We start from the raw sequence: 22,404 nt of genomic DNA on the forward strand, positions 1-22,404 counted from the left end.
GAAGGGTGAAAATGAGTGGCAGTGAAAAAACAGTGAACGATAACACGTACGACATTCCTTCCATAAAATGTGTAACTAAGAAGTTTCTGGATGTTTCACGCTGTAGTCGTGAAAAACAACGGCAAAGAAATGTACAAAAAAGTGTGCTGCACGTGCAAAGTAATTAGACCTATTGTTGTTTCTCACCGTTCTCCGGCGTTGCCTTCGCCGCTTAGCATTATAGTTTGTTTGAAAGAGCTTCGCTTTTAGTCCTGGCTAAACCTATATATTAGTGTCTTCTTAATCCTTGGTTGGTCAGCCATGCATTGCACACAGGAAAAAATAACGGATTCCCATTTTTGGATATTTTAGGGTATTTAAAGAATACCCATAAAAATCCCAAATTTGGCAAAGTGAGACAAGTCCCAACCAGGGAATTCCCAACCAAGTTCCCTGATTGGGACTTGTCTCACTCTTCCAAATTTGGGATTTTTATGCGTATTCTTTAAATATCCTAAAATATCCAAAAATGGGAATCGGTTATTTTTTCCTGTGGCATTTGCAATACTGGTATCAGCATGCATCCCAACATGCACCCCAGCCATAAAATCCAAAACATAATTATGTAGGACGCACGTTTTCCACTGCAGCAACTCAGTTATGGAACACTATCCCAGAATATATCAAAAATGCAGAAAGTGTTGCTACACTTAAAACAAAACTTGAAACATTTTTATTCAAGGAATATTTCCATTGATGTTTATTCTTAACATCTTTCTAGTATTTTAAAGTGTACAATATATATAATATGTCACCTAGGCTAGAGATTTTCCTTATTTTCTTTTTTTTGTTATCCATGTAAAGCGCATTGGGGATGGAACATGCGCTCAATAAGAACGTATATTCTTCTTCTTCTTCTTACATTTTCTGTGCAGGGCTGGAAAAAAGTCCCGTCCAGCAGTCCTGTCCTGCACAAGTAGGTTTTCTTGGCTGGCAGGTAACTTTTCCAGTGCACTAGCCCTAAGACAAGCAAGAAGTTAAGTGGCTCTGGGCAAGCAAAATGCAAGAGCTGTTTGCCGAAAGGACAAGATGGGATTGAAGTTTTTTTTCCAAGCACTACTGTGTTACTGATTTATAAAATGAATTAACTTAACAGACAATACCACTTAGCCTAAAAATTAAATTAGTCCAAGGATCACTATAAATAATTATGGCAAATAAAACACTACTATACTTTTATTTGCAAATTGCCTCAAAGGCATCCAAAGTTTTCTTAATCTCCTTCACTTGTTCTGCCATGTTTTGCACAGGTTTTAAACTGGCATTCAGTTCTTCACACCTCGCAATTAGAGTGTACATTGATTTGATGTTCTCATCAACAGTTTCACTCACGTGATCCACACAAGAGTTATATACACCAAGACATTCCATGCTTACTTGCGACATCGCCTTCAAAGTATGCGCAAGTGCTGTAAGCATGTGATCCAGATTTCTGGCAATGTCACCGGCCTTAAGCTCCAAGTCACTCAATACCTCAGGATCAACTGGTGGTATCTCGGACAGACATGACTTGTGAACATTCTCCCAGTCGTCAAGTGATGCAACCTCGCTCTTATTTATTTCTTCATAAGTGTCCATTTCAGCTCGTGCTGAAAGCGTTCTATCTGCCTTTGTCTCCATAGAATCTTCTGAAGCAGGACTGGAAATTTGAGAATCTTCTCGTTTCAGTTCTGCAGTTAAATGACTTTCTGTCCCTCCATCATTTGCTGCAGCTGATGATGATTCTTTACAAACTGAGCTCTTTTCATTCTCACTCCTGCCTCTTTGCTCTACAAAGAAAGGATGGAGAGATAAAATGGAGATACAAAATTTGATTTCAGGTTAATTCTGATTTAACCAAGATTAATTCACAATTTCATTAAATGACAAATTTTGTCTTCCAGTGCTAGGAGACAGAGGAAATCAAGAATCAACTAGGTGAAAAAATTCCACACTGAAATCAAATTTGACCTGTAACATATACAGCTATAATTTCGAGGAAAGGTTTTCGGAAAAAATGTGTACACGACAATTCCAAAAGGTAATATGGGATATGATCAATACACTGTTCCTGACGACTGTAGCTGTCAGATTTACGTTTGCTGCTTTCCTTTAGCACTCCCAAACATATGTCCATGGGCTCTAGTGCCATTCTTTCAAATTTCTTTGAAGAACAGTGGACTCAAAACCACTCAGAACACCCTTTGGGATTGTCATGTGCACTTTTTCTGACAACCTTTCTCAAAATAACTGTATACATGTACTCAGATATGTAAACACAGTCAAGCTTCCCTTAATCCGTTAAGTCCCAAAATCCCCTTACAAATTCTCCTGGCTGATCAACAAAGATTTCCTTAAAGAGTTATTTGAGAGAAATTAATGAAAGATCAAACCATTTTCCACCAAGTGATCATTTTATTAAATCATTCTCAAAACTTTTTCTTTTCGTGATGTATTGATAATTGTTAGGAGAAAATTGATGTTGGTTTCTCTTGGGACTAAGAGTAACCATTCGAAGTGCAAGGAATTAGTGGTTTACAGCGTGCAAAGAAAGTAGTGTACGATAGCCCGGGGCTAGTGGATTTTGCTATCGGGCTAGTGAATTCTGTTTTTAACTTGCCCGATGGGCAAGTGATGTTTTTTGACAAATTCGAATAACAGAAGAACTGTGAAATCAATTCTGCTCGTCAAAAAGTTTTTGGGGCTAGTTGAAATGATGTCTGGGCTAGTAAATGCTAGCTTCAGCTTGCCTGAATGGCAAGCTATAAAAATGATTTTCTTTGCACCCTGGGTTTAGTAAAAGACCTTATATTCTCAACACCTGCCATCTCTGCACCCACTTAAGGACTGATGCGAAATGGTTTCTTTGGGGGCAGATACACTGTAAGTGACAATAGCCTGGAGCTAAGCAAAGACGTTTTTGAGCAATGCACCTTAACTGGAAATGGATTTTTTTATTCTTGAGCGGTAGTTTTGCCCAAATGTTTGGGCAAGTAACAGTCTCTGCAAGAGTTAAAACACTTTACAATACGAATTTTGAAGTGTCAAGGCATATTTAAAAGGGAAAAGACCTCATTTCTGGTTGAAGTGCGTCACTCAAAAATACCTCTGCTTAAGCTCCCAAATATCTCCCATCAAAACAAAAAGGGCACGCAAAAATAGCTGGTATTGTGAATAAGGTAGTCTATTACTTGCGACTTCTGTTCTGAGACGTGGTTATCATTATGTGTGGTGGTTGGACATGGAAATCTGACCATACTTGAAGGCCCACATTGAAGATACCATCAAGAAATAGTTTCTGCATGTTAAAGTCTTCACATTTCATTTCATTTCCTCCCATCATATACATGTACAATGTATATAGAGCAGGGTTGTCATTAAGAACCGGGGGCCGGGGATTTTCCCCGGCTACTTAGAGAGTGGCCCCTGGCTACTTTTATTGGAAAATAGAAGAAAAATAGAACCAAAAGAAATCCCTAGCCGTTTGATTCCCCGCCTACTTGTTGTATTTACCCAGCAACTTGAAATCTTAGTGACAACCCTGATATAGAGGGAGAAATTGGGGTTAACCAATACTGCAATACTATAAGAAAAATTGGCAAATACTGAACTACCATGTTGAAAATCTATAAAATACCAATACCGCATTTCTGATTGATCATGCCTTGATGGTTAATGATTTTCCATTGCTTTTAACCTCTCCCACATTCTCTGATCTCTATGTTCGCTGTGTGCACTATGCTACTTAGAATATATGAAGAACTTTAATGTCAACATGGATCTACACATGTCCTAACTTAGACATTGTATGCAATGAATTATCTTCCATAAAGTAGATCTGCCAAGGGAAATTCCGAGGGCACGGGGGGATAACCCATTTTGGAAATTCTGAAGACGGGGGGTTAAAACATGGAAGCCGTCCATGGTAAGGTATGGATAAATTCTGGAATTGCCCATTACATCTGAAGAAGACGTTCTCTTGGCTGTACTCCAAGATTTGTATGCAACCACAGCAGAAGTGGGAGCGAGATGTTGGGGAAATTTGAGGGAAAACTGTGTCCTAAGGGTATGGCCAGAAAAGGAAATGCTTGCTGAAGATGTGTGCTGGTTATTTAGACAATATCCTATTTCGCTTAAGGTGGATTTCCACTGACACGTTTTTGGCTATGCACGTTAATGCACGTAAATTTCAATCACGTAAATAAAATAGAGGCAAGATAAAAAGTGCTGATCTTAAACAAGAAGTTGAGCGAGGTTCAACTTTTAACTTATGAGCCACCTTTCATGCATTGCCTCTATTTTATTTGCACGTAAAAACTACACGGCACTGGAAATCAACCCTTAGGAACTGAATGAAATTTCTCACCCAGAGGAAAACCCATGTACTTTATATAATGTAATTTACAATTAAGGTGATTTTTCAGGCCCTTAATGGTTGCCCGCTATGCTCTTTCAATAAGCACCTTTTATGATTAAAAACACAGTTTAATACAAGGAATAATTTAATTTAACTTGTTTTATGAATTTTTTTATGTTTATGGCATGGTGATACTGTAATGTGATCGCTCTTATCAGGTGATACATAGTTTCCTATAAGCTTACCTTTCTGATCAGAAGTGCTTGTAGACTGTTTTGACGTTTTCTCGCTGATTGGGTGGTCTTTGTTAGAACGTCTTTCTGCATTTTCACCTTGGGTTTCTTTGTCCAATTTTGACGAAGACTTTGTAACGGATTCTTGAGAAGAGGCGTCCATTTATTCCACCAACTAAAACTGCAATCGTAGTGAAATCGAATCGCAAGTCTCAACGAACCGCCATCTTCTTTTTTGGAATGGCGACCACCTGACTGAAGGACTGGGTACTATTGACGAAGATGAACCGGAATTTTCCGAAGAATTACGAAAATGAACGATGAAATGGAAAGGACTGTTTTTGAAAGCGTGAAGTAATGTCACGCATTTTATATTTCGATTGTCTGCGATGCGTGCAAAGGTTGGAGGGGAATCTTGTGGAAGTTTCATGGTTGGACATAGAAAACAAAAGTCGCTTTTGGTCGCTGCTGTTCTTATAGCAGTCTTTCTCATCGCTTTGTATTATAATTCTCGTCCGAAGCCTTTCAAACCTTTCACCGCCTTGATCGTGTCCACGACTCACGCACAGTCGAATACTGCCGGACAAGAGTCCCTCGACAAGGACAATCTCAAATATCAGGTGTACAATAATTCTGTGCAGTTCGATCACGTAAGTAAACTTAGTTTCGTCAAATAACTGTTTCGTGATTGTTGGAAATTGTGAAAGTACATCTTGGCGGCTTCTCTTGTTCATGTTCAGCCCGCCCGCTCGAGTGCCTGTAGTCTTAATGACAATTTGAAGGTTTCTTTCTCTTTATATGTTCGTCTTAATTCCGAGTCACAAACTTGTATTTTAATCTAAATTTCTGTAGCTTGACAATAATCAAAGTTTGGTCTTCAGTCACTAAACCAGCAATTATGTACATGTATGTACCTGCATGCATGTCGACTCAAAGAAAACCAACAATCTATATCAAGACTTTGAACTCTCTTCTAAAAAATTCCTTAAGATGTATCCTTAGGCGTTGTTTGACTTAAAAACATGAAAGTATACTCTGTTACTTACTTTACATTGTGAGTAAGAACAGTTTGGGTTGTTGTTAAGAATAATTAGGAAGCGGTTGCTCAACCATCCTTTAATAAATAATTTATCATTAATTTTATGATTAGTTTATTGCTGCTTCAGTGTGAATCAACCTTGATGGACCCCCAAAAAGGAACAAACAGAAACGTTTGGAAATTTACGGTCCCGAGTATGGTGTTCTAGAAATTCACAACATGGCAACAATCCTTCAGCCTTGGAAGGCACACAAGTGATCAGCTGTCTTTCTTCATAAAACTTTTTACAGACAGCTGTGCCAATAGAAAATTATTATAGCCCATCCTGAGTACAGCTTGGTAAAGGACTGATCATTATTTTATTACTCGGGCTAGTTGCTGAGAGCCACAAATCAAGTTTACAGCTCTGTTTTTTATTTTTGTGCAACCTGGAAAGGAAAGGACAACTGCTCAATATTATTGTGCCTCTGGAAAGTGTTTGGCATCCTTCATCTTTTCTCTCACTCTTTAGAAATTTTACCCCTTTATCTCTGAAATTCTCAGTGTAAATATTTACTGTGTGGCATGATATTTGGCTTCCATAGAAATGATGTCTTTGTCTTTATGCTGTTAGTACGTAGCGATTTGTGTAATAAATTACACTTCCCCCGCATAAAACATCACATTTCTACTTGTCTTGAATGCAATGCAAGTGAGCTAGAACAATAGATAAGCATTAAATTTGGTTGGTCAAGGAAGAAATCAAACAAAACTTGTTTTTAAATAGTTTTAAGGAACCCAACATTTAGAACCACTGTGATTTTCCGTGGACTAAATTGACAGTAACCTTTTGAAATTTTCTTTGGTGCGATGCTTTAAGGTCCAGTCACTTTGACGATTATCCACAAGATTGTTATTCTCTGATCTGGAGACTTTGGAGATGTGGTCAAAAATCTGGAGTCTCCAGATTGTCTGGAGATTCTGGATTATCCGGGAGAGTTGACAGCAATGCCATATAGCTGATGAGGGGATATTCCATAAAAAATACCAAAAAATGTTGAATGTTTTTAAAAAACAGACATTTGGGGTGTATGACCCTTCTTGAGCATGAGGAAAACTGTTTACAAATGACCAGTTTTCTTCACACTGAAGAAGGGTCATACACGTGAAATGTATGTTTTCAAAACATTTGTCACTTTTTGATATATATTTTTATGGAATACCGCCTAATTAGGTACACCGCATATGTATGTACATGTACATGCAAGTAGAAAATTTAGTTGTTGATATCTTGCTGTTATATTTCAATTTCTTTAAACAGTTGTGGTTCAACAATAACTGCCTGGAAACATCAACACTGAATACAGGGATAGAAAATATTAATTCAGTTGTAGATACATGGAAAAACTCTCTTGGTACAAATTGTAGGTAGGTAACTATGTAACTTGGAGTTCGATTTATTATTGATCCTGGCATTTCTACTGTGTACTGCAGGTCTTTATCAGCATACTGCAGGCATTCAGTCAGTAAGGGTAAGGGGCTTTTCACATGATACAGGAATAACTTTCCTTCTGGAATGAGTTTAGTTCCAGAGTGAGGTTCTTACTGTTCTCACATTATAAAATCAAATGGCTCAGCCTAAGGCTTTCTTGCTTGTGTGGTTTTTGCACGAGATCAGATACGCATGCACCACTCGCTCTGGACTACATGGTTTGGAGTTTTCAATCTGGAACAAAGTTCATTTTTTGTTTACATGATATATGCCAGTATGAAATTTCGTACTAGAATGAGAAGTTTTATAACGTAAATGTTGCTAATTAAAAGTAGCACAAAATGACATACATGTACTTGTATGGCTTAGTTTCCGTTTGATGGTGGCCGCTTTATTCAGGTAACAAAAATTAATACAGGGTTTGTATGAGTGAAAAATTGGGACTTTGAAAACTGGTCGCTTTCTAGAGGGTGGCTGCTTAATACAGAGCCGTTATATACAGGTTTAACTGTAATATTAAAATTCACTCCATGTAAGAGAATCTGACAGTCCGTATTCTGGATTCCTCCTCGTGGATTTTGGATTCTAGACATACTGGATTCCAGACTTAGACTTAGATCCCAGATTCAAATCGTTAATGGGATTCCAGATTCTTTGAGCTGTATTCCAGATTCCAAAGCCTAGGATTTTGAATTCCACGAGCAAAATGTTCCTACATTCTAGATTCCGCAATCAAAAATTTCTTGGATTCTGGAATCCTTATTCCCTTTCATGGGGTGATAACTTAATACCGCTTTTCCTTTTTCAACGAGACAACTACCTAAAGCTTTTACGGTTGAACCAAAATTGAATCCATTTGATTAGACTGAACTAAAATTTTCAGACATTTTGAGTGAATAGAGTGCACTCTTTGCCACCTTAAATATTCCTATAAAAGTTTTTTATGTTAGTTTGTTCTCTCTTTTAGGGATTTATATATGAAATTTAGTGATATTTATATTGTAAGAAGTCGAAGTGCTCCAGTTGTAATACCTGAAACATTTGCCCCCAAGGTAGGATTTAGCTCAACTGTTTTAGTTCCATGAATTTGTATTTTTAAACAACACAAAAATTTAAATCTTCCCCAGGTTATGCAGAACTTCAAATGTTAAAGAATCTCTGATTTCATTTTGAAAGAAACTGGGACACAAATACATGTGGTATCATGTGGAAATACTGTTAAAGTAGTGAAAAGCGAGATTTCACTGAAACTGAGAATTAATTTTGCAGGGAGCAAAACTAACTGACAACATGACTCTTTTACTTTAATGGAAGGATGAAAATAACTTTTTTGTCATCATACACTTTGCCACTTTTATTGTAATATTATGGCCTGCCTGTGGTGTATATGTGTGGCATAAATGTACTGCATTGGTGTGAATTTGACCACATGTAGTTACTGAAGTTGTAAGTCTTTCCTGATGAGTTTGCATTGATTTTTACAGGTTCTTAAATGGCTTGGTGGCAAGAAAAAGCTGTTAGAAGAAGCAAGTTTACAGGTACAGTCTAAAAACAGCTTTATGTGCACATGTACATGCTGCTAATGCTACCAATAACCCAGTCATGTTTTCTGAAAATGATGTCAGTGCAGTAATGCCTTTACTTTACATTATGTGTGATCCCCCTGGGAGACCATACTCCATCACAGTACATATGGCAATTACATTAATTTTATTATTTTTATTTACAAAAATGTAGGCACTTCTTTACACACAACCCCAAGCAATACCTTTTTGGGTAAATACATGTATATATATGGGTTTTCCGTTCCAACATCCTCAGTGAAACCAAAATCTACAATTTCTATCCCCAAGGGAGACAATGGGAATCTTCCTCATTGTCATGTGCAATTCTCTCCCCTCCCCCCTCCCCACAGGTCCTCTTTTTAGGTATTGATTTTGTATAGATCTGATTGGTGGTTGGTTAATTCGGTCATCTTTGCCTTATTTGCCCAAACTGATTTAACACTGCTTTTCTGTGTTTTTATTTTTTAGCTTATCACATCTGTAGACAACTTATACACTCAAGAATCAACTGTTTTTAATCCTCTTCGAGCAAAGCGACCTGGAGCTGGAGGGGGAGCAACGGCAGACACAAAGAAATAGTTAGTATTTTAGCTTTCTGGTTCACTTCTGGTTTCTTATTTGAAATAAATAAATTTGGTCAGTAATCATACAAGTGATTGACAAAATTGGACAACCACACAGACCGAATTGGATGTCATGAAGTTCTGTTGCCAATTAATCAAAGCTGTAATATTTTACAAAATGTAAGCTTTTTTAAACTGAAAACACAAGAAATTCCTATGATTTTTTTGCTAGCAGTGAAAAAAAAAAGCCATTTAAGCGTGCACATGTGATGACGTGGACATGCCAATTACAGGCATGATGCGTACTGTCTTATTACACTGCCCTAACAGTGCTGAAATGAGGACAGTTGATAGCCAATCAGATTTGAGAATTATGTTCTAGTTACGTTAAAAATATAATAGGTCAAATATCGAAACACAGAGACAGTTGGTAGGTCACCTTTCGTTTCATAAACCTGTAGATTGAATGAGGAAGAGTTAGTTTTTTTCATGCAAAATATTTCTCCGTTTCTGATTGGTTTAAATCCAACGAGTAACTAGAAATACTACAATGTAGGCTGAATCAGGGACCATCGATCTCACTTAAAGAGAAGCTGAATTCGTTCAAGGGTGTGATCTTTGCATAATTCTTGAGTTGAGAAAGCAGTGATTGGTTAGACTGGTTACTAAATTCCTAACATTTTAGTCAAAACGTAAATGGGTTGTCTGACTGGTAAATGAAAAGCTGGAACAAACTTACCTTAATTTCTGTTTTCAATATTTCCTGATGCCAGTTCGTTCTGTTGGAATAAACCTAAACTTCGTTAGTCGTTTTGGTTAGTGCGTCTCGCTAGTTTCTGTCTGACCAGTATAATGGAGGACACCCAGTCTACACACCTAAGCCATCTGTCCATTTTTCTTTTCAGTGTCGCAGAAATTGTGCAGGCCACTATAAATGACTGCGATTTTTGTCAATATAAAACGTAAGTAAAGTTGTTTCAACCTGTGTAGTTTATTCGTTTGGGTGTGATGAATTGAATGGCTTTGCTTTTTTGTAGCAACACTGCACAAGATCCTTTCGGTAGAGTGGAATCACAGTATACAGTTTCGGGTAAGTCATTGATTCCCCTTTCAAATGGCTTGGCTTCTTATAAGGCTTGAAAAGAGGTCATTAGAGACCGTTATTACTGGTTCTTAAAACGGAGTCTGGCCAATGTTTAACAAACCTGCGTCATTTCAAATCCTATTTTGTTAATAATTTTGCCAACGCTAATATCAAAACGCTGCTTACCATTCCCTGTGAACATATTCAAGAAAGCATGTAGTGTTGACTAAAAAAGCATTAAGTTTTTCTTCTTAAAATGGCTCAGTCAGAAAGAGATCTGAGGTCTCAGTCGTCGCAGACTAAAGCCCCATTCACACCAAAGCTTGAACACGTTTAAGCTGTTTAGTTAAACACGGATTAAAATTTTTCTTTCATAAACGCTGCTTTCTGACTTAAGTTGATTGCAACAAATTTAGTGCAAATTACAAAACAGTTTGAATTTTATTTGAATCGTGTATAAAAACCTGTGTTCCTGTTTTTCGTGTCTGTTTTTCATTTTTTAAAACCTGGTTTAATTAAACATATTTAGTTGGTGTGAATGGAGCACAAGTTAAGACTTCGTGTTAAGTCAGTGTAATCGACCCCGATGGTTTACGGTCAAGTCGCCCGATTAACAACTTAATCGCACTTGTTTCGTTTCATCAAATCTTTAAGAATAAGATATATTACTCATTTGACGTGCTTGTTTCGTTTCGTCAAGGCTAAAAGAACGAGATATATTACACATTCATCTCGCCTGTTTCGTCTCTTCATCGCATAAAGAACGGGTTATGATACACATTCATCCCGCTTGTTCCGTCTTACCATAGCGTCATTGCTTAAAGAACGAGACTTTACTACACAATTATCCCGCTTGCTTTGTCTCATTATCGCTTAAAGAACGAGATATATTGCATACACTCTTAATTAAAATTTCGGGCGACGTGACTCTGGTTTCTGGCGATATAACTTCGGGCAAGATGACTTTCGGGCGAATTGACCGGTTACCACCCCGATTATTTCGATGGACGTTAACGACCATACATTTCCCCCTACATTAACTTGCTCTTTTCTTTTGTAATTTTCATGATCCAGAAAGTATCCAATAAGCGAGGAAGGTTTATTTGCTATACTCATTTCGTTATTATTTTTTTTTCACATTTGTTTGCTGCTTTAGTATCGAACACATTTAAAGTAGAGAAGTTTCACAGCCTTGTCCTTTGGAAACACCACAACCCCCTTGACATCAAGGAACACGAGGTACATGTGAATGCTATACGTGTTCTCTTCTTTCTTTTCTCAACAATAGGAAGCGTAAGCAACGACGACGGCGACGGCAACAAGAACGTCAAAAAAGTAAAAGGTTGATTAAGCAAAACAACAACTTCGTACGCGCATACCGTATTTATTCGATTAAACGCCGCGGCGTTTATTAAATTTTTAGCGTTTCCAATGCAGCGTTTATTCAAGGGCAGCGTTTATTTCGAAATCAATTTTTTTTATAATCACTGACAATAGTCATTGTAAATCGTTTGTAATTATGTAATTTAAAGGTTCCAATGTCTCTCTTATTTTGCTGAGATAGAATCGTAAATGTTTGGATGGTGTAAATTACCAAGTTGTACCGTATCCTCTAATAGACGCCGCATTCTTCTGATTAGGTGCGGCGTTTATTCGAGGGTGGCGTTTATTGGTAATTTTGCTTCCATCTGCGGCGTTTGTTCGAGGGCGGCGTTTAATCGAATAAATACGGTAACACTTTTTTGTACATTTCTTTGTCGTCACTGCACGACTACGACGTAGAAGTGCCTGAATTCACGTTTTTAGAAGAACCAAAACAAGCGACGATGAATTTTTCTCTCTCTTTCTCAACATGAGTACGGTCCCCAATAAATCATATCCAGGGAAATTCTCCTACGTTTGACATTTTCAGCGAATTGGAGTTAACGCGATTAAGTTTGACAAAACTCAAATTCATGTTTAAAAGTGACGTTTCCGCTGCCGTCATCGATGCTAAAGCTCCCCAACGAGCTCTCTTCAGAGGAGCAAGTCCTCATCTGTTGGAAATTGTGCTACAGGTTCGGTAGGATGCGGTTCTTTAGGCAGCGTACCATGAGGAACTACATGTATTATACAAAAGCATAACCTTTTTATTTTACCTATTTCTACATAACGCTGATCGAGCTCTGTTTTCTCTTTCTACTCATCTAAAAAGAAGTTCTTGATTCAGTGGAGTGGACGTCAAAGAAATGTACTAAAAAGCGTGATGCACGTGCAGAGCTGTTGTTTTGCTGACAAAACCAATTGTTTTTTGATGTCATCGTTGTTGTCGTTAAGTTCTATATTCAGAGCCTTGTGGTACTTTTAAAAACCACAAATTACGACGTGTTTTACCAAGGCATAGGCCATTTATTTGTACTTATTTCGAGTTCCAGTTCCTCCTACTTATCTTGATAAAGTGCTCAATTCAGATTCTCTTGTGCTACTTTGACAAGCCACAAATTAGGAAATGTTTTATTAAGCCGTAGCCTCCTTAAACCAGCTCTATTTATCCTTAAAACCAGATACCGTTTCTTGGGCGGACCCAGGAATTTTATGCGGAGCACAAACTTGTGAACAGTTTGTGAGCACAGGTTTTATGACGCATCGTTTCCACCCTTTTTGGCTATCACGCTGTCATTAAATTCCATTGAACTACGTAAAATCTTGCATTCGATTATCCGTCGGTAGCAATTTAATTTTCGAAGCTTTTATATACTGAATATATTGTCATTTGAAAATACAACCGAAGTGTTTTAAACATTTATAATCCGCGTAAAGCATCTAAGCTTTGTTGAAAATGTTATTCTACTATAGTATATGAGAACTGTCCAAAGGTTTAGCGAAGGGTGTATTCTAGGCAAGAATTGTTGTCAAACTTCAGAACGTCGGCCATTTGAGAATGGTTAATGCAAGTTAATGTTATAGAAAACAAAAAGAAAAGAAAATATATTCAAACTTGTTAGTCAAGAGCTTGTTCGCGCCTTACGACTTTTCCTGTTGTTCGAAGGCCATTTTTATGCATCAGCGAGCGTACGCGTGAATAATTTTAACGTCTTTTGCTCAAAAACGTGGGAGAGTTCTCGAAAAACTGCCACTTAAAATAGTAATAAAAATAATAATCCACCGGTCTGATGAGCGCATTCAGCGAGTGGGGCTAGAAGAGGTGTTTGTTTTGTTTTTGTTTTCGATTTTATTGGAGATCGAGGGGGCGGGGGCACCACACCCTCTGCCCTAGTTGTCCCAGTATCTTCTTCTATTCCTCTACCCATCTCGGTAAAATGCTCTTTTTAGAGCCTTGCGGTACTTTGGCAGCCTCCAGGCGAACACAAACGGATCGAGAAGGAACTTCAAGTACAGCGTGTTCTCAACTGTGACTCGGATGTAAAACAGCGTTTGGCTTTTCTTGATGGCTTCTCCCCCGTAGAGATAAACGTACCACAGCATGGCACTTGGCTGCGAACATACGAGTAGAATCATAATAAGAAGAAGATTGAGGCGGACAAAATTTTTCTCCACTGCCGGCCGACGTCTTTTCTGATCTTGTTCTTTTGGAATTGCGTCTAGCCGCTCTTCTGACAACTGCATGCTCTGCGTGTTTGTAGTACTCAACGTGGCAGAGCGTTCCGCCATTTGCGAATAGAAAGCCTTCTGAAGCAGCAGATAAATGATTATAGTTAAGAGCAGCGAGAATGTTGAATGCAAATGCAGGTCTATTTTTTCTACGACCTCTTGAGGGACGCCCATAAATCTTGTCAGCTCAAATAGTGTAGCATACAGCAGCATAATCGCGACACAGGCCATGGTTTTACGAACACTTATTAGTCGATTGAACTTGAGTGGAAACGCAACAGCAACATACTGGGTGGTGGTGAACGCCAGGACGATGAAATAAGACGCATTGGTGGTAATAGCAGCGACAATGCCTGCAATTTCAAATATTTTGGTGCACTGGGCGACCTTAGGGTGTTGGTTATAATACATGAAATAACAGGTGGTTACCATAGGCTCAGGAACAAGACCGGTCACCAAATCAGTGATGGCCAAACCGACGAGAAAGCAGGACGCTGGTGTGCGGAACGTTTTCAACGGGTCCCTGTATATTGCTATTATGAGGAGACTGTTGGCTAGCACTGTTAGCGGGCATACCACAGATAGAAATATTCCCGAGATTAAAAACGCTGTTTCGAGACCTGCCTGTCCCGTATCAGTTGAATTAGTCGTTATATTCATCTTTGTCTCTGTAATTACTGAACTGTTCTTCGATATTGTCTTACTTAAGTGCTATGTGATCAGTCCCTTGAACTGGTTTGTAAGCGCACACCCTTTACGACTGATGTGAGCTTTTGTTCTTCTTGTTGCCTTAAACCCCGAAAACGTACCTTCAGTGTGAGTGGCAGTTTTGTTTAGCTGATCTGTCAAAGTAGCGGCTATCCGGTTTGCCAGTGCACCACTGATTTGACTGATTTTATCGCACGCCCACCAATCAAGTCGAATGATTGAATCTCCGTCGCTTCTGTTACTCTCTTTTCTTTACAACCAAATCAGGGTCATATTTACATTAAATCACTTTCTTTCTCTGCAAGTGAATTCAACTTCAGCGTCTCAGTTATTTTATTACGAACCCTCTAACAGGCAATGTACGCCACTTTGGATCAAGACAGATCTTGGTAGTAAAACGAACGTCAAACGCAAGCGACGCCCTTAAATCCCACTTGTACAATACCCAACGAAACTCGATCACCTTTTCACTGTAAATCGGTGAACAAACCCGACGCGTTCCTTAGTTTCAGCTTGTGTTTTTGTTTAATGTTGCCAAAATTGTCCCTTAGTTAACTCCCCTTTGCTCTCCGCTAAAACTGGTCTTCCTCCACGTCTCGTTAAAAGTCGCCCTCTTAAGTAGAATATCTCATTTCAACTCTTTTTCAATTGTCATTGTCCTCGATTCGTTACATAGGTTCGGCTTTCTTTGTATGCGCGCACCTGTTAAATAATTTGCATGGGATACAATGTCGTGCGGTGAATTATTTGCATTGTGGTGCGCGTAGCTATCTTTTATTCTAACCTAATAATGTAAGCCACTAAATTGAAAAAAACGACCTGCCCAACATATATTTGTGTGATCACACCACGTTGATTTATTGAGAAGGGCATTTGTATCTTGGCCAATAATAATAACTTAGTTCAAATAAAAATCACGATTTCATTGATACAGATGTCATGTCACTCACGGGTTCAAAAGCCAAGAAAAAAAAAACAGAGAAGAGAGGTCGAAAAGTTCTACTTAGTGACTTTTGTTTATAAGGCTAATTCTTGAGACGTAAAGAGTAGAACCATTTTGTAATAGCATCGCAAACAGTGCCACCAGAAACTACCACCCCATAGCTTTCATTTGAACCGTCCCACTGAAGGATTTCGTATAGAGAGTCTAACCTTGTATAGCATCAAAGACATTAGCGCAGGAAGGTTACGCTCAGTAAATTTCATTTGAATGGTCACACTTAATGATTTCACCCACAGACTCGAAGCAGCATCACAGTAGAGTGCCCCAGATGATTTTATTTGAATGGAGACTCGTCAAGTTTTTATTCAGACTCAGAAGCTAGGAGCATGCACGGTGTAGCAAACTGTAGCAACCGAAAGTACTGCTCAGTAGTTGTCATTTGAATAATCGCACATAAAAATTTCGCCTAGAGACTCCGATGTTTCTACTACTTTGCAGGACACTGATTCGACCAAAAAATAATATACTGTCCAGTAGCTTTCATTAGAGTAGTCGCCGCAAGCATTTCCGTAAGCTTGTTAGGTAAAAACCTACAATAGATTATTCGACGTTTGACTCCAAAGAATATTTTAAAGGTAATTTTCACTCTTAATTTGTTTGAACATCGTCAAAGGGCTACTCTCTGTGAAATTCAGGAAATTCAATTTGTTTTTGGGTTTTCATTCTTATCTGTTGTAATTTTGCCCAGTTTTTAACCACACCTGTCTAAACTTTCTCACTGTGGTTTATAATCCTTTTCCGACATTATTCTTTTAAGGTTTTCACCAGTTCAAAGATAATGCCTTACAGGCTCGTTATGATAAAATTACTTTGAGCTCACGGACGGGTTGTTTTCTAAAAAGTTACCTAATACCTCTTTTCACAGGTAATTGCTTTCCCGTTTATAGCCTAACTCCTTTAATGTTTTACATTCTCTCCTACAAAAACCATTTAGAAAAAATACATGCCTCTTATTAGTTACTCGCCACTGGAAACTGTCACTCATTGCCAAGTTGGCCATGCATTATGAATGACGGGCAAAATTAATTATAATTTTCCCTAGAGAAGTTTCTATCATGAGAGGAACTAATTTCCAGTCAGTTTTGTATTAGAACATGTATACATTAAGCGCTAGACATCCTTCAGGATGACCACGATATGTTTTTTAAAACTCTTTTTAATCGGGGTTTTTCTATGTAATTCACAAAGGAAAATACTACTAATAATAAATAATGAAATAAATAAAAAATAAGACTTTTTGTCACTACTTTGTTACTCTTTGAAAATCCCTTCACCGCTTTTCGCCGCAAAAATAAATCCTTGAATTACAAAGTCAGTGTGACCTGCAATTACTTCATACAAACTCTGAATAATAACCTACAATGCCACTTCGATCAGAATTCGTCGATGGAATTGTTGTAGGATGTTGGCCCTTCTTTATTTTTATCTTCTATACTGCGCTAGGAAGTTGATCATTTGAAGCAATGTTAAAAACCCAAGGGCAATTAAAAAAAAAAAAAAAATGAAGGGATGGACTTTCCCGCATGTGGCGGTTCCTCGTTAATAGAATCTTCCGCGACTCTTTAATTTCGCGGTTATAGACGCGACTCGCAATTTTTTTTTTGAAGAATTTCTTTAGCTCTTCATAAAGAGTCACTTACGGTTTATTTTTTCTTTCAATTTAGCGACTCTTTCATTTTGCGGTTGCAAAAAAATCGCAATTTGTTTTTTCAATAAACGTTGCCAGTCGTCACTTCTATGTATAAGTGCTAGAGGTTTGAAGAACATTTAAAAAGATATAATTAAAAAAAAAGAAAGAAAAAAGATAGACGCGAAAAATTTGAAGTTGTCTTTGTTTCTAGGGGCGCTGTTTTATAAGCATTTTACGGTAGTTTTACTAAAAGTCAAATAAAAGGTGACAATTACCCACTTTCCCGCGAACCTATCAGTCCTTTGTTTGTTCAGGGTTCTCCTATCTTAGTGAGAATTCGGTAAAATATTGCCCGACTGTATCACTTTTTACCGATCTTTTCATCTCCTTAGTAACTTAAACTTCTTAGCAAAAATGTTCTCTGTGTGCGCGAAATGTTTACCGCTTATTTACGTATGACGGCGTGCTTTTCAGAATTAAACATCATTTGTGGCGTTTTTTGTGAGTAAAATCGTTTTTGTCAAGAAACTAATTTACCACATTGTCCTATCGAAATTAAATCTTAATTTTGTGTGAAAATTGAAGTTATTGCTTTGCATTTTCTGCCATTTTTATTGACGTGTGCGTGGTTATTAAAAACTAATGCTGCCTAAATTTCCAAACAATAGGAAAGGTTTTAGGTGTAATTTGTTTTATCTAAGGACTCTAGCCAAGACGATTAAATTTCTACTTAGGCTGCTAAAGCTTAAATTTTTTATAGCTTCTTGGAATAAATAAAAACAGGACAGCTTCAGCGAGTACGTTGGCCAATCAGAATGCGCGATTTGTCTTTTAAAGCAAGTAGAATCAGGGGCACCCAACGACGGTTTTATTCAAAATACGTTGAAAACACTTTTCAGGCTATCCAGAGTACTTTTAGATCTCTAGAAATGCATTCTAAACGGTTCTACAAAATGTTTTTCTGTTCGGTCATCCTAGCGGAACTTAAGTCCTTTCGAAATTACAAGGGCCTCAGTATTATTTTTCCAAAAATTTTAGCTGCAATTTAACGTTCTACGAAAGCCAGAATTTTTCTGATTAATCTCTTCATCTCATTTTAGAATCCGAAAATTGTAGGTTTCCTTTTTCTAGGAAAAAAACAGAGTAACCTGGGTAGTGAAATATTAAAAATTAGACTTCAGAAAATCGTAGGGAATTTATGAGATTAGCTTCGAAAATTGTACGTGAATGGAACGTTCATCTAGAAATTTTTAGCCGTCCTCAAGCAAAGAAAATTCTACGCAATATTTGCTTCTCCGAACAGATACCGTAAAATTCTGAAAATAAGCCCCGGGGCTTATATTTTTCAAAAGCCCTTTTTGAGGGGATTATTTTTGGAGGGGCTTATATTCGGAGCGGCGTATCTATGGAGGGAAATTTGCGTTTCAAAATTGATTGGGCTAGCCTTATATTTGGAAGGAAATTTACTGTTTTTACTTTGTTTTACTTTGTATTTGAGGGCAATTTCCAAGTACAAGCCCCCGGGGGGCTTATATCTGGAGGGGCGATTTAACTGAGGGGTTTTTGCGTTACGACTTTGGGGGGCTTATATTTGGAGGGGCTTATACATGGAGGGGCTTATTTTCGGAATTTTACGGTATTTTACAGAAAACAGTCGTAGCTCAGTCGTTGGGTGCCACGGTAGAATGTACTGTATAGTCAATTCACCATTTTCACATAGACCGTAATACACCTTGTCAACCCCCCAAATTTTGCATAACCATTGTCTTCTATTTAATACCCAGGTGAAATTGGAAACGATGGTTATGCATTTTTTTTTTGGGGGGGGGGGTGGTGGGGCTAAATAAGGTTGGTTCATTATGGTCCATGAGAAAATTGTTAATAGATGACGCTATTGGGTCTCCTGAAAATAGGTTTATTGTGCAATTTGACACAACTCTGCCCAGTCTCAGAAATAACTCAAAATGGCAATAGCGACCCGCAATAACCCTGACCCCTTCCTTGGACAAGAAAAATCTCGAAAGCAGCAGGTTCGCTAGGTTGTGGAACTGCTCGTAAGGTCTCTCCTGATTGGTCGTAGAAAACAATGACATGTCATTCTTTCAATTGTTTCAGTATTGTTAGCGGTCAGGGTTAGGCACCATTGGTGACTTCTCTTCCGAACAGCTGCTACATAGCCCGGTTGTCCGTGGTCGTCTCTTTGCCATTTTCACAGATTAGTAAAATCCAGCTAGTGGTCTATCATCAATGCTACGTTCTGATTGGTTGAGCTACTACTAGGCTATATGTTATAGCCCACCAGTAGCGAAAAGCGCGGGCTTTTTGGCGGCAAAAAAGGATTAAAGTCTAGCTTTAACTAGCTAAAATTTTTTTATTCACGATATTTTTACTAACTAGTTGGATTTTAGTAAAACAATTATTCATCTGGCCGTCATGGCTTCTGAGTCAAGAGAAGGCCTCATGGGCTATTGACTCAGAGCCTATTCGGGCTAGAAGAATAATTGTTAATTAGCTACTAAACCGCAAACTAACCGTAAACAAGTAGTGCGTAAGGCCTAAGAATTCTCTCGAACGAAACGCGCTTTGATTGGTTAGGAAAATGATAGGTAATATGGTTAGCCAATGTGGTAATCCAAAGCCAAAGGAATCGCAATGCAACAATGCAACTATAATTGGCGCAAATTTTAACACAAGTAAGAGATCTACTGTTACTTTCAAAGCAGGGAAGTACAAAGTTCCAATATGTATTCTTTCTTTTTTTGTTTTTGTTTTTCAGTTGTTAGATGGCATGGAAACGGCTCAGAAGTGGTAAGTGACTTCAATCACAGGCATATTTCGAGTTACCTTGGCTCCAGAGATCTGTTCTCAGGAAATACCTAGGATAAGGTCAGCCCTGCCTACGGTTTGTGCAAACTATCAGGAATTAGATAGGAAAAAGAAAAAAACCCTGGCCCCCAGGGTAATTTCTAGTGCTTCCAGGATCCAATTTAACCTCATGTAAGAAAGCAATTGCCAGCTTACCGATTACAGCAGGGTTCGTACAGGTCATTGAAAACCTGGAAAGTCGTGGAATTCAAGAATTTCATTTTCCAGGCTCGGAAAGTCATGGAAATTTGTTGTCGGTCCTTGAAAGTCATGGAAATTTTATGTTTGTTTGTTATGTTAGTTACTGCAGATGACACAGCAAGGACAATGTAAGATAAAGTGGAGTAATTAAACAGCGCGAACGACACGCATTCTTGTGGACACCAGAGTTTGTGTATGCTAAACTATATTTAAGGTCAAAGAATACCCTAAAACAAGGAATGTTTTGAACTTTTTTAAACGTGACAGCTAAACACAAAGTCATGGAAAACGTGAAAAGGTGATGGAAAAAGTCATGGAAAGTCATGGAATTTGAAGAGTTCAAAAGAGTACGAACCCTGTTACATAGTTGTCGGATATACTTGTTTGGTGTAAGCCTTTTGAAAGACAATATACCAACATGTGTTCCAAAGCCAGTGACGTGTTTTATCACATGGAAAACAATCGCTAACAGTGGGAGAATAAAACAAACTGAGTTGATAGTAGTGATTTCCCACCGTAAACGGATTCAACAGCTGCTTGGCGTTTCGGGCATTAGATCTGATACAGGACGTATTACAATTTGCAGGCGATCAGAAAAGTCCGCAATCCCAATTTTCAAGTTGCTATTACGCTTGCCCGGCACTTATGTAGCCAGAGTCGTTAGTATTTCCCCTGTAAATGAATGGAATGTATAGAACGCAATTTGATCGTGCCCGTTTTGACCTTCTACCACATGAACCTTACGCAAAGCAGGATGTCGGGGCAAGATCGTTTTTAAAACCTTCGATTGATCTCGCCCGCCCTCTTTAACCTTTGGTTATTACTAGCTTATCTACGGCCACGTGATTCAGTACTACTCTAAGTAATGCACATGCGACTCTTCTTGCAGGTTTCGAATGGCACACGCATGGGACAAGAAATACACCATTCCACACATCTATTGGGACACATTACCGAGGGCAAGTGCGAGTCAGGTTCACCCTCATTTTCACGTCACCCTTGCAAGAGATCACTATTACGGTAGGTGGTGTTGTTGTTACCCTTTGGTAGTACATCCGGTAACCGGTCATTTCGCCCCGGTTACTTAGCTCCCTATTTTCGAGTCATTTAGCGCGCATCAAATGTAATATTCCTCTTTCTATAAGCAGAAAACAAAACAAGCGCGCTTGGAAAGTTATATTCCTCGTTCTTTAAGCCATAAACCAAAACAAACACGCTTCAAATATGATATTCCTCGTTCTAGAATAGGAGGCTGAGTAACCGGGGCGAAATGACTTGGGGGCGAAACGACCGGTAACCGTACATCCGTAAACTGCGGTTCATGCCGCGGTGTTGCTCTTTTCCTCACACTAGAGACGAGGACGACCTCAAGGACGAAATTTCACTTTAAGTCTTCTCGCTTATCTTAAAAAAAAAAAAAATACTCCCCGAAAAACTACAATGTACTTTTTTGCGCCAGAAAAGTTAGCACGGTTATTTTTATTGATGGAGGTTTACCTCCTTCCCGATCGGAGAATGATTTATCTTCTACTTGTTTCGCCATTACGACAGTCTCGCCAAAAGTCGTGAAAAACGCGTTATAAATTGACGAGGAATATCGCCTTTTTCCCGCCAAAATGACGCCGGTGCACGCGCGCGCATTACTTAGTATTGAGGAAATTTTGTCCTCGTTGTCGTCGTCGTCTTAACCCTTTAAACCCTAAGATCAAAATTGGAATTCTCATTTGTTGCCCCTATTCATTTCCTACAGAAGTAGCGGGGAGAAGTTGATAAAATATCAAGAAATATCAATTCTTGAGCCTGTATGGCGGTGTTCGCGAAAGGAAAAGAGTGTTGACGATTTCTTTCGCGCTAGATCGCGAAGTACGCGCGAGTGAGAGAGGAGACAAGGAAACCAAATTGTTTATGATGTTTTCATCCCCTTGGGGTCCGGCACCAGTTTGCTATTCGAGAACGGCTGATCTTTGAAGTAGTGCGATAATGGTTTCTGTAAATGTAAACGAAGTAGTATGTCTCATTTACAGTAATTAGTTCTTACTAAAGACGATTTTTAGGGACAGGTCCTGAGCTTAAAAA

At 38.4% G+C, this 22,404-nt stretch overlaps 3 protein-coding genes across 4 annotated transcripts in view; 1 reads left to right on the top strand and 2 right to left on the bottom strand.

Annotated features, from left to right (window-relative positions):
- The window catches only part of LOC140923748 (uncharacterized), a 34,509-nt gene that overhangs the window by 4,655 nt on the left and 7,450 nt on the right, over positions 1-22,404 (top strand). Inside the window, exons 1-10 of one of the 2 annotated variants that reach the window (XM_073373818.1) lie at positions 4,951-5,258; positions 6,948-7,054; positions 8,086-8,170; positions 8,603-8,656; positions 9,152-9,261; positions 10,152-10,208; positions 10,284-10,336; positions 11,487-11,569; positions 20,039-20,070; positions 21,218-21,348. In XM_073373818.1, coding sequence (XP_073229919.1) covers positions 4,998-5,258; positions 6,948-7,054; positions 8,086-8,170; positions 8,603-8,656; positions 9,152-9,261; positions 10,152-10,208; positions 10,284-10,336; positions 11,487-11,569; positions 20,039-20,070; positions 21,218-21,348 — 973 coding nt within the window. In that variant the 5' untranslated portion in view covers positions 4,951-4,997. Of the gene's footprint in view, positions 1-4,950; positions 5,259-6,947; positions 7,055-8,085; positions 8,171-8,602; positions 8,657-9,151; positions 9,262-10,151; positions 10,209-10,283; positions 10,337-11,486; positions 11,570-20,038; positions 20,071-21,217; positions 21,349-22,404 lie in introns of those variants that run through there. The other variant, XM_073373819.1, reaches the window with a different exon arrangement.
- Positions 719-4,786, bottom strand: LOC140923750 (uncharacterized). The gene is made up of 2 exons (XM_073373822.1): positions 4,621-4,786; positions 719-1,808 (listed from the first exon to the last, which is right to left on the bottom strand). The coding sequence occupies exons 1-2, from the start codon at positions 4,769-4,771 to the stop codon at positions 1,216-1,218; spliced, it is 744 nt and encodes a 247-aa protein (XP_073229923.1). The 5' UTR covers positions 4,772-4,786; the 3' UTR covers positions 719-1,215.
- Positions 13,529-14,938, bottom strand: LOC140923749 (uncharacterized). Its single transcript, XM_073373821.1, has one exon. It carries the CDS (start codon positions 14,579-14,581, stop codon positions 13,613-13,615), a length of 969 nt encoding a protein of 322 aa, XP_073229922.1. The 5' UTR covers positions 14,582-14,938; the 3' UTR covers positions 13,529-13,612.

The sequence above is a fragment of the Porites lutea genome, chromosome 13, assembly GCF_958299795.1.
Source record: "Porites lutea chromosome 13, jaPorLute2.1, whole genome shotgun sequence".
Taxonomy (NCBI): domain Eukaryota; kingdom Metazoa; phylum Cnidaria; class Anthozoa; order Scleractinia; family Poritidae; genus Porites; species Porites lutea.

Bases quoted from the DNA above. Each gene is read 5' to 3' on its own strand.
- LOC140923750 (XM_073373822.1), bottom strand. From the start codon at position 4,771: ATGGACGCCTCTTCTCAAGAATCCGTTACAAAGTCTTCGTCAAAATTG. The intron at 1,809-4,620 runs GTAAGCTTATAG...CTTTCTTTGTAG, and splicing joins AAGCACTTCTGATCAGAAAG to AGCAAAGAGGCAGGAGTGAG.
- LOC140923749 (XM_073373821.1), bottom strand. From the start codon at position 14,581: ATGAATATAACGACTAATTCAACTGATACGGGACAGGCAGGTCTCGAA.